The 23,067-nt window shown below is 41.1% G+C and overlaps 1 protein-coding gene across 3 annotated transcripts; it reads right to left on the bottom strand.

Annotated features, from left to right (window-relative positions):
- Positions 1–1,111: 1,111 nt before the first annotated feature.
- On the bottom strand, positions 1,112–18,224 carry naga (alpha-N-acetylgalactosaminidase). 3 transcript variants are annotated; one of them, XM_062982876.1, is made up of 10 exons: positions 18,067–18,180; positions 16,887–16,991; positions 13,748–13,915; positions 10,667–10,841; positions 9,534–9,711; positions 8,827–8,921; positions 7,702–7,863; positions 6,855–7,052; positions 5,817–5,960; positions 1,112–4,233 (listed from the first exon to the last, which is right to left on the bottom strand). In XM_062982876.1, the coding sequence occupies exons 3-10, from the start codon at positions 13,900–13,902 to the stop codon at positions 4,051–4,053; spliced, it is 1,290 nt and encodes a 429-aa protein (XP_062838946.1). In that variant the 5' UTR covers positions 13,903–13,915; positions 16,887–16,991; positions 18,067–18,180; the 3' UTR covers positions 1,112–4,050. The 3 variants fall into 3 exon arrangements, with proteins under 3 accessions (XP_062838946.1, XP_062838947.1, XP_016849211.2); XM_062982877.1 differs by lacking the exon at positions 16,887–16,991 and having other exon boundaries at positions 13,748–13,910; positions 18,067–18,224; XM_016993722.2 differs by lacking the exon at positions 16,887–16,991 and having other exon boundaries at positions 18,067–18,219.
- Positions 18,225–23,067: the final 4,843 nt, after the last annotated feature.

Here is a 23,067-nt window from a genome sequence, read left to right as displayed (position 1 = left end):
GTGGAAAAAACGAGGGCTATGGATAAGAAGAAATTATAAGCACCCAATGTGGCACCATTTAGATAAAGTGATATTCCATCCCAGTTTGGGCATGTTTTTGTGGGCAGGGAGGCAGCTTTTGAGATTGGACTGCCATCCTTCCTTTCAAGCCACACAACTTGAAGAACTCACTTCTAGATTTGCTCCAAGGCCAACAGCCTCTGATAGTTGTTCTTTCCTGATACCACCCAAAGAACCAAGCTAGGTCTACCTTTACTCTGGGGCCACAGTTGCATTGCTCAAAGGGAAAGGGGCAGATACAACTGGGCCCGAACTTCACCTTATTTCACACCATCACAAGACCCTGCTGCAGATTGCTGCAAATATGTCAGTGAAGTGTTGGCTTGGTTACACTTCTTTGAATATCTACCTCTAATTGCTGGACAAAGACCTGCTTTTACATGGAACCTCCTTTTCCATTTCCTGTCTTGATGGATTTTGTGTGTGGCTGCTTTAAGCAACATAATAGGTAATGTTTAAAATTGTATTAAAATGGACTGAAAAGCAAAAATGTTAATGTTTACATAGCCATTACCCCAGACTACTTGATTCTTACTGGAAGTAACCCATTCTGGAACAGCATTTTAAAGCTACTATCTTCAGGTCCTTCCAATATTTTTTTTACTGGTTTCACCTACCTAAGAAGTATCTTTCAGCTCTCAGTACTTCACTGCTCCTTTAGTATTAAATTATATGTATAACTAACATTGCTGGAGTTAAAAAGGCAGAGCAAGTCTGTCTTATAGAGCTGTTGAGTATGTTGACATCTCTTAATCTGTTTTAAATAAAAAAGATCAAGGCATGCTAATAAGCTGGCTTTGCCTTTTACAATGCACAAGCAATCTATATGAATCTCCCCTGTTGCATCATACACACAGTATTAAAAAAATCAAGTTGAGCAGTGGATTAGACCACAGCTTGGAAAAATTACTTTTTCATTACATTCCAGAACCTGCCATCCAGCATGGCCACCAAGACAAAACAATCTACAGACTCCCTTTCAGTTCTGCGAGTAGTGAAATTTGGACTGCAGAATTAATATCTGAATCAATTTTAATAAAATTTACCATAGTTTAAAAATGATACCTTTTATTCAAAATGTGATTTAAGAATACAAAATATTTGAACAAAAATTAAGGATATAAAGTGGCATACAATACATTGTGATGTGTATATGTGTCTTCAAAGCTACCTGTCAACCCCATGAATTTCATAGGATTTAACTTAGACAAAGAAAAATCAGAGGTTTGCCAGTTCCTGCCTCTGAAATATAGCCCATAGCAACTGTTATTCCTTAGCAGTCTTGCATCCCTGTACCTATGTTCCAAAATCAGACATGATGTGATTCCTTGAGAAAACTTAAACTTTAAAAACCCAAATTACTGGAAAATGTATCAGTCAGAGAGAGTAGGGTGCTGTAGTCATTTCGAATAGTCATTTCGAATTGAAAGCAAAGGCAGAACAATCCTGGAGCAAGGACATTCCATAGTCTGAAGCTCAATAATGTAATGACATTGCTCCTACTGACAGATGTTGAGATTACAGAAATAGAAGGAGGATAATCTGATGCATGAAAATAGATCTTCTATAGGGCCAGGATACTGGTCCTCCAGATATTTGATGCAACTCTGTGTTCTTCACCATTGGCTATGCTGTCTGGTTTATTGAACTATAATCAAAACGACTGGAGGACTGTGTGATTCTGACTCCACTATAGGAATATCTGAGTATCCCTATGTCAACCCTCTTTCTGAATTGGACTCAGTGGTACTATATTCAACTTCCAAAATTTCTGACTGTCAGTCAAGTTGAGATCTATAAGAGTTGAAGTCAAAAACATCTGGAGGAACAAAGGTTAGAACCACTAAATTAAAAAAAAATAGGGCCCAATGCAATCCTGGCCAACTCCAGGTGTTTGGGCCTCCAACTCCTAGAACTCCCAGCCATTTTACCAGCTGGTAGGAATTGTGGGAGCTGAAGCCTAACCATCTGGAGTGCCACAGGTTGGCCAGGCCTTAACCATTGCCAGTAACCCTTGGTGGTAGACAGATAATTTCTTCTGAGAAGGATCAAGGAAATATGTAAACTAAAATGTGTTATGCATAGCCAGTATAATGGAACCAGGCCTTGATGGATCAAGGACCATAACTTTTAAATAATTTGTATAGCTGGGATGATATCGTCTGGCACATCTCTCAAACTTCCCTGTTCTGCCACATTGTACAGTGAGCAGGAATTGATTTTTCCAGAAACAATATGGGGTTCCAATCAAGAAGTTTTTTGAGGTACTTGATTCTGAACAGGTAAGATTGATCTATGAGCTTTACAAAGGACTTACTCCAGGTAGAAAGAGAAAAGTCCTAGAAATGATTGTCAACATGGATCAATATGGTAGTCTGTATTTTTGATGCTCATTGAAGTTGTGGTTCTGAGGACTGTCATGAATGCCTACACTACACACAGATCATTCAGTTCTGTACGTCAGGAAGTTGTAGCCCCTCATCCTTTTTATTACTACAACCTGTCTCCACCAGTAAAGGGACTGAAGGTGAGTAACGATTTAAAAAATGATTACAAATTATTACAAATGATACTGAGCATTCCATTCATCATTTAGAACTACTCCAAATAGAATGCAGGACTGGATGGATCCTTGATTTTATGCAAAAGAATATACATTACATTCAAAATGATAGCTTTAGAAAGCTGAATACAGATACAGGTTTGCTCTGAATTTAGAAAAGTTACTGTTTTGGATCAGAGCTCCCAGAATCCCCTAGCCAGTATGGCCAGAGTTCAAAACAGTAACTTTTCTAAACTCTGAGCTTGCTCATATAGTTTCCTTACAGATGTCAAATTAATATGTCTGGGCATGTCCTTGACATAGATTTTCACAGCTAGCTAGCATTTTAAATCTTATGATTGCTCCTATATCAGCCAACATGGCATAGTGGTTTGAGTGTTGGAATACAACTCTGGAGACCAGGGTTTGATTCCCACTTGGCTGACCTATGATATGTTGTTTTTATATTTTGTTATATTGTATTTTTCCCGGGCATGGCCCCATGTAAGCCGCCCCGAGTCCCCATTGGGGAGATGGTGGCGGGGTATAAATAAAGTTATTATTATTATTATTATTATTATTATTATTATTATTATTATTATTATTATTGGATGAGTCACATAATCTCAGCTCCAGAAAACCCCAGGATAGATTTGCCTTAGGCTCACTATAAACTGGAAATGACTTAAGGCACACACAACAGCAACAACAGTCTTAGAAGAGAAGATTCAACTATTAGACATTCAAAATGATTACTTGCAGTTGTGGGATATTAATTAATCCTTGGTTGAGGTAGAGCATGTTGTTGTTACTACACTGTCTTCTTTCTCTTGCTAGGTAATTAAATTAGTATTGATTTGATTGTTACCAGTGCTGCTACAGAGAAAAAAAATCTTGCATTATGCACAGATGGAGGAGAAGAGGAGGGTGAACTCAAGGATGAGCTCAAGGAAGATGGTTCCAGACCAAATATTAAAAATCAAAGGCTACTTTTTAAAGCCTATGACAGGTGGGCTAATTGTGGCCCTGCAGATGCTGCCAGACTACAACACCAATAAACCCTAGAAAGCACAGTGAATAGTGATGACTGGAAATTGCATTTCAAAAACATCTGATGGGCCATACTTTGCTCATTCCCCATTCCCCACCATCTTATAGAAATACCCTATATTTCCCCCCCTTTAAAATATTTTAAGATGAGCCATGATGTTGTATCTTAATATACCTAATCCTTAGCAATGCTCTCTTCCCAATGAATCAATGGTATCCTAATACAGAACTGAATCTCTCTTCAGCCCTAGACGGTAGGCCTGAAGCTTAATCTCAGACTGTGTAAAATCAACACATTGTGCATTCTCTTTTACAGGCACCAACAGAAATGTTAGGAGGAAACTCTGCCTCCTGGTGGTGTGCTGGCAAAATAATTCCAACTTCTTGGCTTTTTAAGATCACAAAGTGAAAGGACGGGCTTTCTTGGCTTCAGGATGATGTTGTACAAAGCTGAAAGGCTGGTCCAAATACATTGTCGGGTAGAGATACCACATGACTACTCCGGAGGGATTAACTACAATGGTGAAGTTATCTGCAGCCTTCAGGCCACTGATGATTTGACCAGTGTATACGTCCTGTGCCTAGCAAAAAACACACAAAAGAAACAACTATTAACGGGAAACAGTTACCACAATTTATAGATGGAGAAATAAATTACCATAGATGCAACCACTTTGAATATATCTTTGACAACATTCAATGGCTCCACTGTAATGCAATCCACAGGCAGAGCTTGTGGAGCTGTTTTTTATAAGTGATTTATTCTTGTTAATCATTATAGTGACCAAGCAGGTATTAGTTGTCATTGGGCTTTGCAGTATTCATAAAATAATTTGTTATGCTATTTGTTATGGTGCTTGTTGTTTTCCAATGCTTTCAGTTGGGGTGGAACTAGGAAAAGAATGGCACAAAATTTGAATAATTCACATATAAAATGTAAGGAATGTTTAAAAATGTCAATTAAAATTAAGACTGAAAAGAATGTACAAACATTGCTTCTCACATCAACAAACTATTTATCAAGATTGCACTATCTGCTAATCTTGACCCAACTTTCTAATATACTTTTATCACTATCTTGGTTTTCAAAGCAGTAACATGTTATGAGTAACTGTATGTTACTGACAACTTATAAGTAACAGAATTATAAGTTGTTATTTTCCAGATACAGTAGAGTCTCACTTATCCAACATAAACGGGCCAGCAGAACATTGGATAAGCGAATATGTTGGATAATAAGGAGGGATTAAGGAAAAGCCTATTAAACATCAAATTAGGTTATGATTTTACAAATTAAGCACCAAAACATCATGTTAGGCAACAAATCTGGCAGAAAAAGTAGTTCAATACACAGTAATACTATGTAGTAATTACTGTATTTACGAATTTAGCACCAAAATATCACGATGTATTGAAAACATTGACTACAAAAATGCGTTGGATAATCCAGAACGTTGGATAAGCGAGTCTTGGATAAGTGAGACTCTACTGTATGTCTAAAGATGACAAAGTTTGTACCCTGACTGCATCTAAAAGTTAGGGATGGACCATTGAGTATTCCTTCCCAAACATTTCCCAAACAATTCCTTCCCAAGTTGCTGGGTTTTTTCCAACAAGCTGTGAGGAATTCTGTCACCACTGCAAATACATCATAATGATTAAAGAAATAGCTGAGTGTTTTAAATGCAATAATATGAAAGTTGCTCAGTGTGGTATATACATTGTAGGTAAACTATATACAATGAGAATTTTCAGTTAAAATCTCCCCTGCCCAGCAAGAGTTTGTAATACCAACAGAAAAAACAAAATACACTTTGTGTAGTAAACAGTACACAATACATTGGAGTTTCTCGTGTTGGACATCTTGAATAGGCTTTAGTTGTGTCCATTTGGCAAAAACTAAGGGAGGTAGGACAAAGACCAATGGTGGGATCAATGGATGGGCCGTATTGGTTAGAAGGCCGAAAACAAAATCACCCAGCAGTAAGTAAAATTTTAACTATCTACCATATCATAACACGCAACAGCACGATTTCAGAAAATTTTATACAAAATATAAGTTGTGCTTCAATCCTTTGTCTACAGGTAATTCCTGGCTGTTCAAGGGCATTGCTAATAATCCAAGGATGTAAACTGCTGTGTGATATTGATGGTTCTTGCTTACCTCATACACAACATCCTGTGTAAAATTGAGCTGAGCAAGGGAGGTGGTATAGCGATAAGGCATGTCTGTCCTCCGGCTGAAGAAAACCAGAGCACTGGCTGAGTGTGACAGTGGCCGCAGGAACACCTCTATGTGAGATTTCTCCTACAAAAGCAGATGGGAAGATTAAGTGATAGTAATGGGGATCCTGTGTGGACCTTATACAATATATCGGCAAGCCAGTAAAATGTAATTAGAAGGCATTGGACTAGGGCTGGAGATGCTGAGGTTCAAATCTCCATTCACTCAAAAATCTCACTGAGTGATCTTGGGCAGCCACTCTTGCTCAGACTAATTCGCTCCATAGGGTGCTGTAGGGAAAGGAAAGGAGAACAGAACCACTACGTTCCTTGAAGAATAACAAAAATATCAACTTAAGCTTTAAACACCAACACTCCAATTTAGCTTAAATTATCAATCCCTAAAAGGTCCTGAAGCAGTGATTGGAAAAGTTATTTTTCTTTAAAATACAAATCTCAGAATTCCATGACCAGCAAAGACAGGATTGTAATGCCAAAACAAAGACAAATACAACAATTTACTTTTTCCAAGCTCTGATCAGAACACAGGAGTGTGAATTTCTAGCTCTTTGGGCAATTTTGGCATAATTGTATGTAGCCTTAGGGTGGGGAAACTGCAGCCCATGAGCCCCAAGGCCCCAAATTCTCTTTTGTGCATCACTCAGCATTTATTAATCTTCACACAGTCCTAAAAGCTCCCTGAAAGGCAATTTTATGATTGAAAATTGCCCTCCAGATAAAAAAAAAACATGAGGTGTCCGGAGTAGTGGATTGCCTCCATCACTCACTATTGAAAGCTGTAAATTGCACAAAGAAATGTGAAAGTCACAAACAGAAGTGATTTCTGGCTGCAGCATTTAGCTGCTATAGACCAAAGATCTGCTGGCATGGTCTGCCATGGGGCAAAAATTGACACCTGCCAATGGTGCAGGTAATTGTTCTTGAGCTGCCTAAAAGATTGAGTCTTTCCTTTCCCTACCTGAAGGATTCTGCGTCCTTGAATTCCCAGGGGGTCTTGGTTGATTTTGATCATCAGTTTGTTCTTTAGGATCTCCTTGGCACTCTCCGAGATTGCACGGAGGTCAGTGGACATGAACAGAGGAGCTGCCATTATGGTCCATAAAGCCATCTGGGACCGAGCCTGTTCACAGCTCAGGCCAAAGTTTCCAATGATGAGCTGCAAGACAAAAGGGAGGGTTTTACACTAAGTATGAGAGTGAAGAGAAGGATGGAAACAGAGAGGGGTGTAATTTGGATATGGCTTGAGTTGATAAAGGCTCTTGTTTGTAAAATAAAAATCTGCCTTATTTCCTTGTTGTTGGGTTAACCCAGGCATGGGCAAACTTGGGTCCTCCAGGTGTTTTAGACTTCAACTACCACAATTCCTAACAGCCTACAAGATGTTATGAATTGTGGGAGTTGAAGTCCAAAACACTTGGAGAACCGAAGTTTGCCATGCCTGGGTTAACCTCACCTAAGACGTTTATAAAGAAATTCAGAGGAGGTGTAGAAGAAATCTGTTTAAAGATCCCAGGGTAATTTTACAGCAAATAAACAGAACAACAACAAAAATTGTTGAAGAAAGCTCAGAGTAACCAGGAAAGGATTGCTGTATAAAAGTCCTATTGGGTAATTTAATTCCACCAAGTCCCATAGCTAGAAAATTTCATATAGATTATAACCATAATCCAGTCAGCATAGCCAGTGGCCACACATACAAAATCCTGAGAACAGATGACTACTTGTCAACCAACATCTCTACTGCTGCTTTCATCTTTAGACTGCCCAAGACGTCTCCCTCTTGCTCCGAGTTCGCTCTACATTACCATGTCTGGATCATTCCAGTGACCAGGTCCAGCCACTGGCTGAAGGATATCCTGGTTGGCGGAGAACCAATCCACAATGGAGAGGACACTGTCCCAAGAGTCTTGTATGTCACCATAGTTTCGCCAGAGATTACATATGTTTGCCAGGAGAGTGTAGTTCACCTGAAAAAGGAACAAAATGCAACCATTAGAAAAAGACAAGCAGGCTTTACACTTTGCAAATATGAACTTAGTCTATGAAAGCTTATGCTGCCAACTTTGTTCTCTTAGTATCAAATGTACTACAAAATCTCTTTGAATAATGATATTCCAGACTCATACAGCTATGTATTTGTTTTTTTCATGTTTATTTATATTAAGGTTCCGTTTTTACTCCACTTAGTTCAAAGTAGTGTTCAGTGTTTTCCTCCTCCTCTTCACTTTATGTAACAACATTTTTGTGGGGAAAATTGGGCTGAGAAAGAATGACGGGCCTAAGGTCTCCCAGTAATTTTTTATGATCAGTTGAAGAGTAGAAACTAGAAGTCCCAAATTTTATTACATCACAACAGCTCCCCGTCATGAGAAAAAGAGCACTGAGCAACATCTCAAACCATGTTGAACACCGAGATAAAAAAATAATTGCACAAGGGATACATGTTGATGTAAGTTAATAATTTTTAATCTGATTTATAGTGTATTGTATAATTTTTATATGTGTGTTTATTGTAAGCCGCCCTGAGTCCCCTCTCGGGTGAGAAGAGCGGGATATAAATGTTGTAATAAATAAATATTGCATTGATCTGGGCAAATATCTCAGCTGCTACAATAGCAACATCTTGCAATAGATTATTCTGTATTGGTCTTATGATCTGAATCAATGTTTCCAATGGATTTAGAGGGAAGCCAGTGTTGTGCAGTAGTTTGAGTGTCTGGGGACCAGGAATTGAGTCACGCTCTCTCAGCCTCAGAAGACGACCATGGAAACTCTATGATCAAATCTGGACACAATAAAACCATGTAGGTCAGTGGTTTAAACCTGCAAGTTTAAAATGTATTTGCCTGGTTGCTAGCATTGTTGATTCCTACTGACACTTCAGGGACAGAAAACGGAACTGGCCCAAAGCCTTGTCAGAAATGACTCACCTGAGGTGGAAGTCCCCCTCGATAGGCTGGCCAGCTACAGGAATAGGCAATAGGACGGCCGGTTGCATTCAGAGCCCTGGACATTTTAGGATAACCTTTTAAGAAAAAAAATCACACCAAAAGGATAGACCAAGTAAATATGAAAATGCCCATATTCAAAAACAGAGGCCCAATTTGGGAACAAATAAAGATGCCACCTGTTACTCCAATCACTGGGTTTCCTCCCAAGAAACACAAAATGTATTGAATTTGTGCATACAAAGGCAGGCACACAGAGACACAATTGTATTTTATCATAAGGCAAGCATGTTTAATGTTTAGTATGGTAGACAATGAATTTCCACTCTAATGCAATGGCCGTGAACCATTTTTAAATCTCAATAAATATTTCATTTTGAATGCATTAAATATTAAAGCACTGACTTGGATAAAAAACCTAACTCGAATTAAAATAGATTTTTAATTATTTTAAATTCACCATAGATCAGCTACCAGGAGTCAGTGTAGTGCAGAGCCTGGAAAAGTTAGTTTTTTAGGTGACAACTCCCACAATCTCTTGTTCAGCATTGTCTGGCCACACTGACTGAATGAGTCTGAGTATTAATTAAAAAAAAAAACCACACACACACACACACATACACACACACACAACCTTAAGCACTGAGCAATAGGGTGAAATGCAAGGAAAGGAACAACTCAGCCCTCACCTTGGGCCTGCACATCTGATGATGAGTAGCAGCCATCAAATTTCAGCATGTCCACTCCCCACTGTGCAAATGTTAAAGCATCTTGTTCAATTCGATCCAATGTGGTGCCAGGGTACCCTCCACAAGTGAAGGTGCCAATGTCGCCATAAATGCCAAGCTTCAGCCCACGAGCGTGCACCTGTCAAAAGAAGTCATGGCTTCTAAGACTGAGAAAAAAACTCCCATAAATAACCGTTGAAGCAGGAAATGTGCTCATCACAGTTGTCATACTGCCACATTTGGCTTTACACGGCATCTGTATTCACAGAATTCCCCTGTCTGCAGAAAATGCTCCCGCTGTACTTCACAAAAAGGGAAATCAGCATGTTTAGGAAATCTTGCCAATGCTGTTTTATTATCAGTAAATGTTTGATTTTTATACATATTTTATATACCTATATACCTAGGGTCACATAAAATTGGGAGGGGAGAAAAAAATCATGAAAATAAATTCTTGGGTGGAAAAGGGTCGTGAATGGGAAAAGGTTTAAGAAGCCCTGATTAAGAGGCCCTATTATTTTGCTCTTTCTGCTTTAAAAGAGATCATGGTTTATTGTTTCTCCAGCACTTTTATCTTGGCGAGTATGTGTTCTGACACTACACATATGGATTTTAGACTCACTTGGACAGATGAAACAATATGACTCACTGGAAAAGACAATACAGTAGGAAGCAATAGGAAAAGAGGAAGACCATACTGCAGTTGGATAGTCAGTCAAGAAAATCATGACCCTGAGTGTTTACAAGATCCGAACAGCACACATGTCTGGTCAGCATTAATTTTGCCATGTTTATGTTGGAAACCGCTTTGAGTCCCCCCAGGGGTGAAAAAAGCAGTATATAAATACAGTAAATACAGTATATAAATACAGTAAACAAATAAATTTGTTTATAATTGAGTTCTCCTTGAACAATGTCACTCTCTACTTCACTAAGGCACAAAAATTTCAGGATTCCATAGGATGCAGCCACAATAGTTGAAGTGGTAACAGATTCTTATAGCTGTGTACTGTAGAAGCATCCGCGCTGTCATAGACAGGGATGGTTGTTTTTCAAAATCAAATTTCATTTCTTTCATAGGAGTGTCCACTCACATAATCTGCCAAGGCTTTGATTCCACTCGGGAACCTTTCAGGATCTGGAATGAGCTGCCCTGTAGCACTCCGCTCCTTTGCCATCCAGCAGTCATCTATATTCACATAAACGTAGCCCAGCTCCCTCCAGCCATCCGTCGCCAAACGATCTGCCATGTCCATGAAGAGTTTCTCACTGTCTCACAAACAGAAAAAGTAAGCCATAGAAAACAAAAGTAAAAGCAGATACTCCAGGGATGCAGTGGAGTATTTGCACTCAAGACACAGCACCTGAAACACAGCATTCCTACACACTGAACTGGCATGCTTTGTCATGGCAAGCATATAGTACCTTCTTTCCTTCAAGAGATGGCAAACTTAAATTCCCCTGGTCTTCAAGATGCTAATGCCCTTCAGTGCTACTATGGCATTACTTTACCCATCAACAGCTGGAAGCAGAATTCAAGTGGAAGATTGAAATAGCACTTATTAATATACAACATTATACAGTAATCACTTTTCTCCTGTTCTGGTTTCAAAGGTTGAAAACATTTCTTTTCTTTCCCTTTTCTTTTCTTTTTTGGATAATCTCCAGAATTCTTCTTCCAGCATTCTGGAAAACATAGTCCCAAAAATATTGTTTCTAATCTCTCTTAAGATCCTTTCACTATTAACTTAGAAGTCAATCTCATTCCTTGGAGATCCCTTCCCAAGTAAATTTCAAAAACGTCCTGCTTATGAGTTCTGTTTCCTGCTGTACATCACTGATTTAATTTCATTTCTTCCTTTTTGCTTTGTACAGGAAAAATATCTTGTAAGATAAGCAATAAAATGAATTGAAGCTGCACACAAGAAACTGCAGATTGCTGGTAGTGCAACCCTTACAAGACCTCATATTGTTTTGCTGCCACATACTGAGTCCACAACTGTATTTTAATTTAATTTTTAAGCATTTATTTTTAACAAATACATTGTTTAATACAGAGGCATTGTTATTTTAAATTACATATTCATACCGGAACTTGTGAAGAGGATGTATACATTTCCAGACACAAAGTCAGAATCAAGTAACTTGTTGTGTGCCTTCAAATTATTATGGTGAGACTAAGTAAAATCTATGATTGGGTTTGGATTTGTTTTTTTCTGGAAGATTTAGAAGAAATTTGCCATTGGCTTCCTCTGAGGCTGTGAATGTGTGACTTGCCAAATGGGATTCCATGTCCAATTAGGGATTTGGACCCCAGAGCTCCAGAGTCCTAGGTCAACCACAAGCCCCTTAATATATAGCACTGCAATACAGTATACATATAGTTATTTCTAAAAGCCAACACCATATTGCTAAAATGTCAACATACTTACTGTAATAGTAGCAAATGGATTATCATTTTAAAAAATAACACTTGATGTTGCACATGTCTCCTTTGAAAAATCCTTAAAATTAACAAAAGCTTCCCTTTCCTCCAGAAACAAATGGGTGAATAAAGATGACCAGTCAGACATTGTCCATTTGGACTTCCCAAAAGCCTTTGACAAAGTTCAGTCTTTCACTACAGAGTCCAAGAAAATAGAGCAGTCATGGGATAAAGATGATCAGTAAAAAATCATGAACCTAGGTGTGTTTTCAGAAATCAGCTTCTTACATTTGTATTATGTCCTTTCTTGCTTAATAAATATATTTTTGTTTGAAAAAAATAAAACAGAAGCCATGGAAAAAGCACAAAAGGATTACAAGCACAAGAAGGGTGTTTGAACCCTTCCATAAAATGAATAAAGCAAGGCTTCTGAAAGACAAATGCATAGTCAGGAATGACCTTACAAATAAAGGAACAGGTCTCATAAGGGATGCAAGATGAAGTAGGTTCCTGCAAAACTCTTTAATGGAAAAGGGGCTTTTAAATTAAACTAGATAGCAGTGAAACAGCCAAGTTTGCAGAGGATACAAATTATTCATGGCAGCAGAAACAAAGAAGAATTGTGAAGAGCTCCAACAAGATATTCCCAAACTGGGAGGAATGAGAATTAAAATCATCAGTGCAGTCTAATGAAAGCATGTTTACAATTAGGTCTATGGAACCCAGTGGGGCGGAAGGGGGGGGTGTTGTCTCATGATGTCTGAGCTGATCATGACTGATAGGGACGGCAATTTTCTGTCATTACAGATAGCTCAATCAAAATGCCCATCTGGTATGCAGAAAATTCCACAGTGAGAATTTAAGAAATAGTGAGAATTCACTATCATAACACCCCATTACAAATCTACAAACTGGTCATGGGTGGAATACCATCCACGGTTTTGGTAGCTGCATGTCAAAAAAGGGTATTTGTAGGCATGTGAAAGCTTCAGAAAAGGACAACCAAAATAATGAGGTAGGGGTGGAATAACAGGTTACACAGGTTGGGGATAGCTGGTTTATGGGGGGGGGGGGGAAATTGGGTAAGAGAGATCAAATGAGAGGTTTGTAAAAAGAAGCACAACACAGAGAGTGAAAATAAAAAGCCTACCTCCCTTGCTCTCATAATACTACAATAGTGGGTCATTTAATAGAGTTCACAAATATGAAATTAAGGGCTGAGAAAAGGAAATACCTTTTTAAGTTTAGGAGTGTAAAAAGCAAGGTAAACACGAATTATAGCATTTGCTTTCATATGATATGATAATGGTTACCAGCTTATAAAGGGGTTAGACAAATGAACAACAGAATATGAAAGATATGAATCAGGGTTGTTGTGTGTGTTTTGGGGGTGTATGGCCACACAACACACAACAACCCTGTGATTCCGGCCATGAAAGTCTTTGATAACAAAGATATGAATGGTCAGTGATCCTGGTGGCTATATTTTCAGCATCAGAAGAGACATGCCTCATTCTGGGTAGGAAATTCTGAGTGTTAAATTCAAGAAGTAACTATTCCACGCTTAATCATATCTAAGTTTACACACATTCACCAAATATTGAAGAAATATGAAGCTGTGAAGAGAAAAACATTTCTTCATGGCTGTAGTCATTATCCATTACGCATCACACAGAGGTAGACCAGTAGCATATGGGTGCAATAGTACAGGGGAAGGAAGATGAAACAGTATTCCTTTGTTGAAACTTACCTAATACAGCTGTGGGGATCTGACTTGCAATCCGTATTACAACGAAACCGCTCCCATGAAAGCCATCCCATTGGAGGTGTTCTCATGAGCCCATTTTCCAAGGCCAGAGCCAAAGGAACAAGGGCCAGGAAGAAGAAAGAGTCCATGAGCTTCATGATTAGGGCTGTGCTGTAAAGAAGGGAAAAGGTCATATCCTGCACAATATCCTCACTTTATACTCCAGTGGCAATGTTCAAATGAATGTAACAAACCAAGCTGAGCACATGTTTCTTGTCTGTTATTTAGCTGCATATCCTTTTCCCTTCCAATGTGCTATACTGAAACAGAAGATTCCAAGGAACTGAAGTTTTCTGATTTGTCTTAGCCAGGTAAATATAGCTACAAGCTTCCAAAGAAGTCACAATCTTAAATAACTGAAAGGCTTAGGGCCCTTCCAGACAGGCTCTGTATCCCAGGATCTGATCCAAGGTTTCCTGCTTTAAATTGGATGATATGAGTCCCCACTGCCAGATATTCTGGGATAATCAGAAAACCTGGGATCAGATCCTGGGATACAGGGCCTGTCTGAAAGGGCCCTAAGTGAGCCAAGAGGGCTTGTCTAAATGCCACTATTGTTTTTAGTGCAGCCTTTTGAATGCTTATATATTGTTTATGGAGCACAGCAATTATCTACTGCTCTATTCAACACATTCCACACTTGCAGGACAACACAAATGACTCAACTAAAGTCCTGCAGTCCATCACAAAGAAGTTCCTGTAGTAGGGAAGACAATTATTCAATTTTAACACCTCAGCAACTACAGAACCAGCCAACAATCTCCCCAAATGAATCACTGGGTTGCTGTGAGTTTTCTGGGCTGTATGGCCATGCTCCAGAAGCATTCTCTCCTGAGGTTTCACCCACAAACTTCAGGAGAGAATGCTTCTGGAACATGGCCGTACAGCCCGGAAAACTCACAGCAACCCAAAAAAGAAACAGCTGGTTTTGAAAATAGTTTTGAAAATATGTTAAATAGCACAGGGCTTCTATCAATGTATTAAAGAGGTGAACACTTATGGGGCCTCTTGCTAACCAGGACCAAAGTTTTTGTCCAGCCCTGACAACAGGCCAGCCTTGACATTATCAACATAATCTTCCACATTCCCGGACGTTATCTTTATGTCCCACCACCTTTGTACTCCATCTCTGCTGTTTGGCAATGTATTGTTTATAAGCTATCAAATATATGTGACAGCTTACCTGGGAGAAAAGAGTTCTATAATAAAATAAATAGGTTGAAACCAAGTCTGGACTCTCGCTGGAAGCTATAGAGATTAAACTAAAAAAATATTGGGACTTTGGGCTCATCATGAAAAGGCACAATTCATGTGAAAGGATGATAGCATTCAATAAAGTGGAAACCAGTAGGAAAAGAGGAATATTGCACTATAACTAGATCGACTCAATCAAGGAAGTCAAAACCCTGAGTTTAAAGACGCTAGCAGAGCTGATGACTAAAGTTCTGAGGAATCTCTCATTTCTAGGGTCTCCGGATCCCAGAGCAAACTGCATGGCACATAACCATAAAACATTTATATGCAATTGCTGAAGAACCAGTTATTGTTCTAAAGCAGAGGTGTGGTTCACATGGTCCTCTAGATATCGTTGAACTGCAGCTCACATCAGTCCTCACCAACAGAGATGAGGACTCTGTGGGAATTATAGTTCACCAGCACTTGGAAGTCTGCCTGTTTCTCATTCTTGTTGTAAAACTTGAAACCATTACTTCTTTATTCATAATAATATAAATATAGTAGGGCTTGACCAGTAAACAGACAGGAGAATTACTTGTTGGGGATCACAATTCTCAGAATATCCCAGCCAGCATGGCTACTAGAACTGCTGACCAAAAAGTTGGTGGTTCGAATCCGGGGAGTGGGGTAAGCTCCCATCTGTCAGCTCCAGCTTCCCATGCGGGGACATGAGAGAAGCTTCCCATAGGATGGTTAAACATCCAGGCGTCCCCTGGGCAACGTCCTTGCAGATGGCCAATCCTCTCATCCCAGAAGCAACGTACAGTTTCTCAAGTCACTCCTGACATGAAAAAAAGTCTGAAAAAATAACTTTGCAAGCTCAGCAATGGATTCAAGCACCCACTGAACAGTACTTGGATTACCAAAGGGCAAAGGCAACATTGGCTCTTAGTAAAGCTATGTGGTAGAGGGATGAGTAGACTAAAATGAAATCCATTTGAAAGTAAATTTTCTCGTGAGTTGGGTGTTGGTCATATTTTATCTCTTGGCTGTAGCAAGGCAACTGCTGTACTTAATACAGTAGAAAGAAGTCAGATGTCATTCAATTTTTAAAAAATTGGAACCTTGTGACTTCATATTTTTGCAAAGCCTGCCACTATTGTCCAAAGTGCGATAGTCTCAGTTTAGTCATCTTGGGGTGCATCTACACTGCAGAATGAATGCAGCATGAGCCTACTTTAACTGTCATGGCTCAATGCTATGATATATAGAGTTGTAGCTTTACATCTTTAGTCCTCTCCTCATTGCCAAAGAGTGCTAGTAACTCAGCAAACTCCAGCTCCTAGGATTCCATAGCACTGAGCCATAGCAGTTCAAGTGGTGTCAAACCACATTCATTCAACAATGTAGAGATGTACCCTTAGCTTCAAGGGGGAGTTTAGATTTGATTTGCTGTGGGACCCATATATTTGTCATTTCAGCAATCCCTGATATGTGTAGAACTCTTCTCCAGCACCACAAGTCAAATGAGTTGACTTTGGGTTGCTGTGAGTTTTCCGGGCCATGTTTCAGAAGCATTCTCTCCTGACGTTTCGCCGACATCTATGGCAGGCATCCTCAGAGGTTGTGAGGTTTGTTGGAAACTAGTCAAGGGAGATTTATATATCTGTGGAAGGTCCAGGGTGGGAGAAAGAACTCTTGTCTGTTGGAGGCAAGTGTGAATGTTGCAATTAATCATCATTCCACGATGTCTCCTGTGTCAATATAACACTATAATAATATTTAATACTAATATTATGTTATACTAATTATATAATATAGTGTGCAAAAATAATAATATTATAATGTAATACAATATAATATAAATAATGCACTATTATAATTATATATTATATAGCGCACTTACTTACTTAGGCGATCCCTCGTAGTTCGAGGATGATGGTCTTCCAGCCGTGGGGTCCTGTGGGTGGGTTCTTAGGTGGCTGAAGAGACCTATTCTTGGTCTGCAATACTAATAATATTGCAATATAGTGGTATAGTACAATATAGTAATATATAATGTTTATATTGTACTATACCAATAATAGGGGCCTCTGGTGGCACAGTGTGTTAAAGTGCTGAGCTGCTGAACTTGCGGACCAAAAGGTGCCAGGTTCAAATCCCGGGAGCGGAATGAGCGCCCGCTGTTAGCCCCAGCTCCTGCCAACCTAGCAGTTCGAAAACATGCAAATGTGAGTAGATCAATAGGTACCGCTCCGGCGGGAAGGTAACGGCGCTGCCGGCCACATGACCTTGGAGGTGTCTACGGACAACACTGGCTCTTCGGCTTAGAAATGGAGATGAGCACCAACCCCCAGAGTCGGTCACGATCGGACTTAACGTCAGGGGAAAACCTTTACCTTTATACCAATAATATAATATATTGTATGCACATATGACCTGTAAGCTGCCCTGAGTCCCTTTTGGGGTGAGAAGGGCGGGATATAAATGTGGCTAATAAATAAAATAAATAAACTGATTAGCACTGAATGGCCTTGCAGCTTCAAAACCTGGCTGATTCCTACCTGGGGGAATCCTTTGCTGGGAAGTGTTAGCTGACCCTGATTGTTTCTTGTCTGGAATTCCCCTGTTTTCTGAGTGTTGTTCTTTATTCACTGTCCTGATTTTAAAGGTTTTTTTTTAATACTGGTAGCCAGATTTTGTTCACTGTCACGATTTCCTCCTTTCTGTTGAAATTGTCCACATGCTTGTTGACTTTCTTCACTGTCCAGCTTTCACAACCATACATAGCAACTGGAAATACACAGCCTTCAAGTTAGGATTGCCCATGCCATGGTATTTCCAGCTTCTATATGGTTGTGGAAGCTGGACAGTGAAGAAAGCTATGTATACTTCTGTGCCTTCTTATGTTTCTGTATAATTACACGTGAAGAGCGAGAGAGACGTGAACACAAACGTGTGAACGGATTACACGTGAAAAGAAAAAAACAAACCCTAGACTAATCATGAAAGTTTGTCGGAGTGTTAGCAGCATCCATGGAAGCATCACCATACAAGAATGCAGCCAGCTGCCCGACTCTTCTTACCTTGTGGAAGATCCTGCAGCCTGGCCGCCTTCACTCCGCAAGCTCTTTTTCCTCTTTGAAACAACCAGGCACTGCCTTGCCTTCCACCGATCACGTGACCAGCCTGGCTTTTTGGAAGGTCAGCTGATTTCAATTGCTTGCCTCCAAGAAGCAGAAGCGGAAGCAGCCGCTCCTAACAACTGGAGAGGTTCTTCCCTCTGCTTTTTTTTTTAAAGGGTGCATCTACACTGAAGAATGAATGACACCCTTGAACTTTCCTGATTCAATGCAATGGAAAAGGGAATTCTAGTTGTACAAGGTCTCTAACCTTCTCTGCCAAAGAGTGCTGGTGCTCCTCACTCCCATAAATCCCTTAACACTGGGTGCGTCTACACCAGGCATGGACACACTCAAGATGGGCCCTCCAGGTGTTTTGGACTTCAACTCCCACAATTCCTAACAGTGTAGATACATCCTTAGTGTTTTTAAAAAGATTACAGAGCAGGAAAAAGATAAATACCCCTTTCAGGAGCCAGGAAGCACAGTTGAAGGGTAAAGAGAAATTAAGTCTGTAGAGGGTTGTTATATGTCTTTCGGGCTGTGTGGCCATGTTCCAGAAGTATTCTCTCCTGACGTTTCGCCCACATCTATGGCAGGCATCCTTAGAGGTTGTGAGGTATGGATAAACTAAGTAAGGAAAGGAAAGAATATATATCTGTGTAGAGTCCAGGGTGTGGCAAGAGTCCTTTGTCACTGGGAACCCAGCATTAATGTTGCATTGGAAAGGTTTTTGTCTCTTGCCTGGGGGCATCCTTTGTTCAGTCATTAGCTGTCCTCTGCCCTCAGAGTGTTGGTTCCCATCTACTGTTTTGATTTTAGAGTTTTTTAACACTGGTAGCCAGATTTTGTTCATTTTCATGGTTTCTTCCTTTCTGTTGAAGTTGTCCACATGCTTGTGGATTTCAATGGCTTCTCTGTGTAGTCTGACATGATAGTTGTTGGAATGGTCCAGCATTTCTGTGTTCTCAAATAATATAATAATATAGTCTGTAGACTTCTGCTCCCCAATTCTAAAGAAGATAGCATAAAGGATTATGCAGTGGTTTCCATACTTCGGTCCTCCAGATGTTTAGGGCTTCGGTTCCAAGAGTTACTGACTGTTGGCTGTGCTGAATGGGACTTACAGGGAACGAAGTCCATAATATCTGGAAGACTAAGGTTTGGGAACCATTGAGTGGGGCAATTGCAATACAGTAGAGTCTCACTTTTTCAACATAAACATAAATTGGATAAGCAAATATGTTGGTTAATAAGAAGGGATTAAGGAAAAGTCTATTAAACATCAAATTAAGTTATGATTTTACAAATTAAGCACCAAAACATCATGTTATACAACAACTTTGGCAGAAAAAGCAGTTCAATACACAGCAATGTTATGTAGTAATTACTGTATTTACGAATTCAGCACCAAAACATCACAATGTATTGAAAACGTTGACTATAAAAGCATTGACTACTAAAAGGCTGACTGAGTTGGATAATCCAGAACGCTGGATAAGCGAATGTTGGATAAGTGAGACTCTACTGTAGTAGGTGTATGCAGTGGGGTTGGCAATGATCTGCCCTCTGTTTACAATGGGGAATTTGCTTCAGCCTGGAGAGGGGGGAAAAGAAGCAAGGATCAAATTTTGGTCTTTGCAATTGTGTTGTCGAAGGTTTCATGGCTGAAATCACTGGGTTGCTGTGAGTTTTCCGGGCAGTATGGCCATGTTCTAGGAGCATTCCCTCCTGATGTTTCACCCACATCTATGGCAAGCATCTTCAGAGGTTTTGAGGTTTGTTGGAAACTAAGTGGGGTTTATATATCTGTGGAATGTCCAGGGTGGGAGAAAGGATTCTTGTGTTTGAAGCAAGTGTGAATGTTGCAGTTAATCACCTTGATTAGCATTGAATAGCCTTGCAGCTTCAAACTTTGGCTGCTTCCTGCCTCAGGGAATCCTTTGTTGGGAGGTGTTAGCTGGCCCTGATTGATTCATGTCTGGAATTCCTTTGTTTTCTGAGAGGTGTTCTTTATTTACTGTCCTGATTTTAGAGTTTTTAAAATACTGGCAGCCAGATTTTGTTCATTTTCATGGTTTTTGCCTTTCTGTTGAAATTGTCCACATGCTTGTAGATTTCAATGGCTTCTCTGTATAGTCTGACATGGTAGTTGTTAGCGTGGTCTAGCCTTTCTGTGTTCTCAAATAATATGCTGTGCCCAGGTTGGTTCATCCTCTCAACAAAGGATTTCCCGAGGCAGGAAGCAGCTAAGCTTTGAAGCTGCAAGGTCATTCAATGCTAATCAAGGTGATCAATTGCAACATTCCCACTTGCCTCCAACAGGCAAGACTTCTTTTTTCCACCCTGGACATTCCACAGATATATAAACCCCATTTTCCTATTTTCCAACACCTCACAACCTCTGAGTATGCCTGCCAAAATGTCAGGAGAGAATGCTTCTGGAACATGGCCATACAGCCTGGAAAACTCACAGCAACCCAGATATGCCCTTTGTTTACAATGGGAAATTTGCTTTAGCCATAAAGAATGAATGAAGGTGAAGGCCTAGAGAAGAAGAAAAATGAAACAAGGACGCAATTTTGTTTTTTGCAGACCAAGTTATTATTGCAAACCACCTTGATGCAGTATGCCACAATGAAATAATGTTTGCCCCAAAAATGTGAAAGTTGTTTTCACTCACCCATTACTAATTCTTGTCAAATACCAAGGATAGTGGGTTTCTATTTCTAAAATATCTCAAAGGCTTTTCTATATAATTCCCTAGCCCAGCGTTTCCCCCACGACACCATGTTGGGAGTTTGGTAAGAACTTAGAAAGTTCTGATTCTACTGTCAGCAAAAGTCTTTTTATTTCACTGCCATTGTCTTAGATACACTTGGGGAAACTGGTACTCTTTGATTCGTGATTGAAGAGCCTTTTTTACTCCAGTTGTACATATGGGACAGTGGTGCCCTCTTGTGACTGTAAGTGAAAATAATGAGTCAAAGTGTTAAATCAGCATTTTCTTTGTTTATATTTTCATACAGCAGGCCTTTCGCAAGAGAAGAAAATCCTTTCCGGTTGCAGAGAGTTGTTCTATTGTTATGTGTCCTATAAAGAGAAATCAAACCTTTGTTAAATAGAAGAACTGTTTAATACGAGGTTTTGTGTTGCTGTTTTGCAACTATTTCAAATCCAGATAAGACAAAACAGACATGAACAAATTTGGGCCCTCCGGGTGTTTTGGACTCCAACTCCCACCATTCCTAACAGCCTCAGGCCCTTTCCTTTTCCCCCTCAGCCGCTTAAGCTGAGGCTGTTAGGAATGGTGGGAGTTGGAGTCCAAAACACCCGGAGGGCCCAAGTTTGCCCATGCTTGGGTTGAAACATCAGTACCAAAGGAAATAAGGGTAGATCCCCATTGTAGAATGAATGCAGTTTGCACCCACTTTAACCATCCTGGCTGAATGCTATGGAAACATGGAAGTTGTAGCTTGACAGAGAAGGCTAAAAAGTACAGCTCCCCAGATTTCATAGCATTGAGCCTTGGCAGTGAAAGTGGCATCAAATCAGGGCCGGTTGTTACTAGGCGGCCGCGGACGCGGCCGCCTCGGGCGCTGGCTGCTAGGGGCGCCATTCGGGCCTGACTTCCTGGTCGCGGCCGGCGATCGCCCGGGCGGTCGCCGGCCGCGACCAGGAAGTCAGGCCCGAATGGCCTAGCTGTGCTGTGCGCGTGCGCACAGCACAGCTAGGCCATTTTGCCCTTAGTAACAAACTAAGGGCAAAAATGGCTTCTCTGGCTGTGCGCATGCGCACAGCCAGAGAAGCCATTTTTGCCCTTAGTTTGTTACTAAGGGCAAAATGGCCTAGCTGTGCTGTGCGCACGCGCACAGCACAGCTAGGCCATTCGGGCCTGACTTCCTGGTCGCGGCCGGCGACCGCCCGGGCGATCGCCGGCCGCGACCAGGAAGTTCCTGGTCGCGGCCGGCGATCGCCCGGGCGGTCGCCGGCCGCGACCAGGAAGTCAGGCCCGAATGGCCTAGGTGTGCTGTGCGCGTGCGCACAGCACACCTAGGCCATTTTGCCCTTAGTAACAAACTAAGGGCAAAAATGGCTTCTCTGGCTGTGCGCATGCGCACAGCCAGAGAAGCCATTTTTGCCCTTAGTTTGTTACTAAGGGCAAAATGGCCTAGGTGTGCTGTGCGCACGCGCACAGCACACCTAGGCCATTCGGGCCTGACTTCCTGGTCGCGGCCGGCGACCGCCCGGGCGATCGCCGGCCGCGACCAGGAAGTCAGGCCCGAATGGGCTATCTGCGCTGTGCCCGTGCGCACAGCGCAGATAGCCCATTCGGGCCTGACTTCCTGGTCGCGGCCGGCGATCGCCCGGGCGGTCGCCGGCCGCGACCAGGAAGTCAGGCCCGAATGGCCTAGGTGTGCTGTGCGCGTGCGCACAGCACACCTAGGCCATTTTGCCCTTAGTAACAAACTAAGGGCAAAAATGGCTTATCTGGCTGTGCGCATGCGCACAGCCAGATAAGCCATTTTTGCCCTTAGTTTGTTACTAAGGGCAAAATGGCCACGCTGGGCGGGGGCGGGGCCAACTGTGGCCCCGCCCCCCTCACTAATCGCCCTGGCCCCGCCTCCCACGCAGCGTGGGAGGCGGGGCCAGGGCACGCTGGGCGGGGCCAGGGCGCGGGTGGCGGGGGCGCTTTTCAGCACCCCCGCTTCCCATTAAAAAATATCTCCGGCCGGCCCTGCATCAAATGTACATAAACTCTTAAGATACTTTGAATCAATAAGGGGAAGAACCATGTAATGCTTTAAGTGTGTTCTTGTGATGTGCCTTCAAGTATAATTTCCTCTCAAAAGAGGCCAATCACAAAAAAAACTCCCCTACAAGCCACTTTTTTCTATACGTGGCTTTCAGGACCTCTGGAGAAAAGAGGGAAGGGAGGGAGGGAGGGAAAGAGAAATCTGCTTT

This window comes from Anolis carolinensis, chromosome 5, assembly GCF_035594765.1.
Source record: "Anolis carolinensis isolate JA03-04 chromosome 5, rAnoCar3.1.pri, whole genome shotgun sequence".
Taxonomy (NCBI): domain Eukaryota; kingdom Metazoa; phylum Chordata; class Lepidosauria; order Squamata; family Dactyloidae; genus Anolis; species Anolis carolinensis.
Note: the sequence above shows the minus strand (reverse complement) of the source record. Positions and strands in the feature narration are given on the sequence as shown.

Bases quoted from the DNA above. Each gene is read 5' to 3' on its own strand.
- naga (XM_062982877.1), bottom strand. From the start codon at position 13,902: ATGAAGCTCATGGACTCTTTCTTCTTCCTGGCCCTTGTTCCTTTGGCT. The intron at 7,864-8,826 runs GTGAGTCATTTC...TTCCTTTTTCAG, and splicing joins GAGGGGGACTTCCACCTCAG to GTGAACTACACTCTCCTGGC. The intron at 4,234-5,816 runs GTAAGCAAGAAC...GTTTTTTGCTAG, and splicing joins CACAGGATGTTGTGTATGAG to GCACAGGACGTATACACTGG.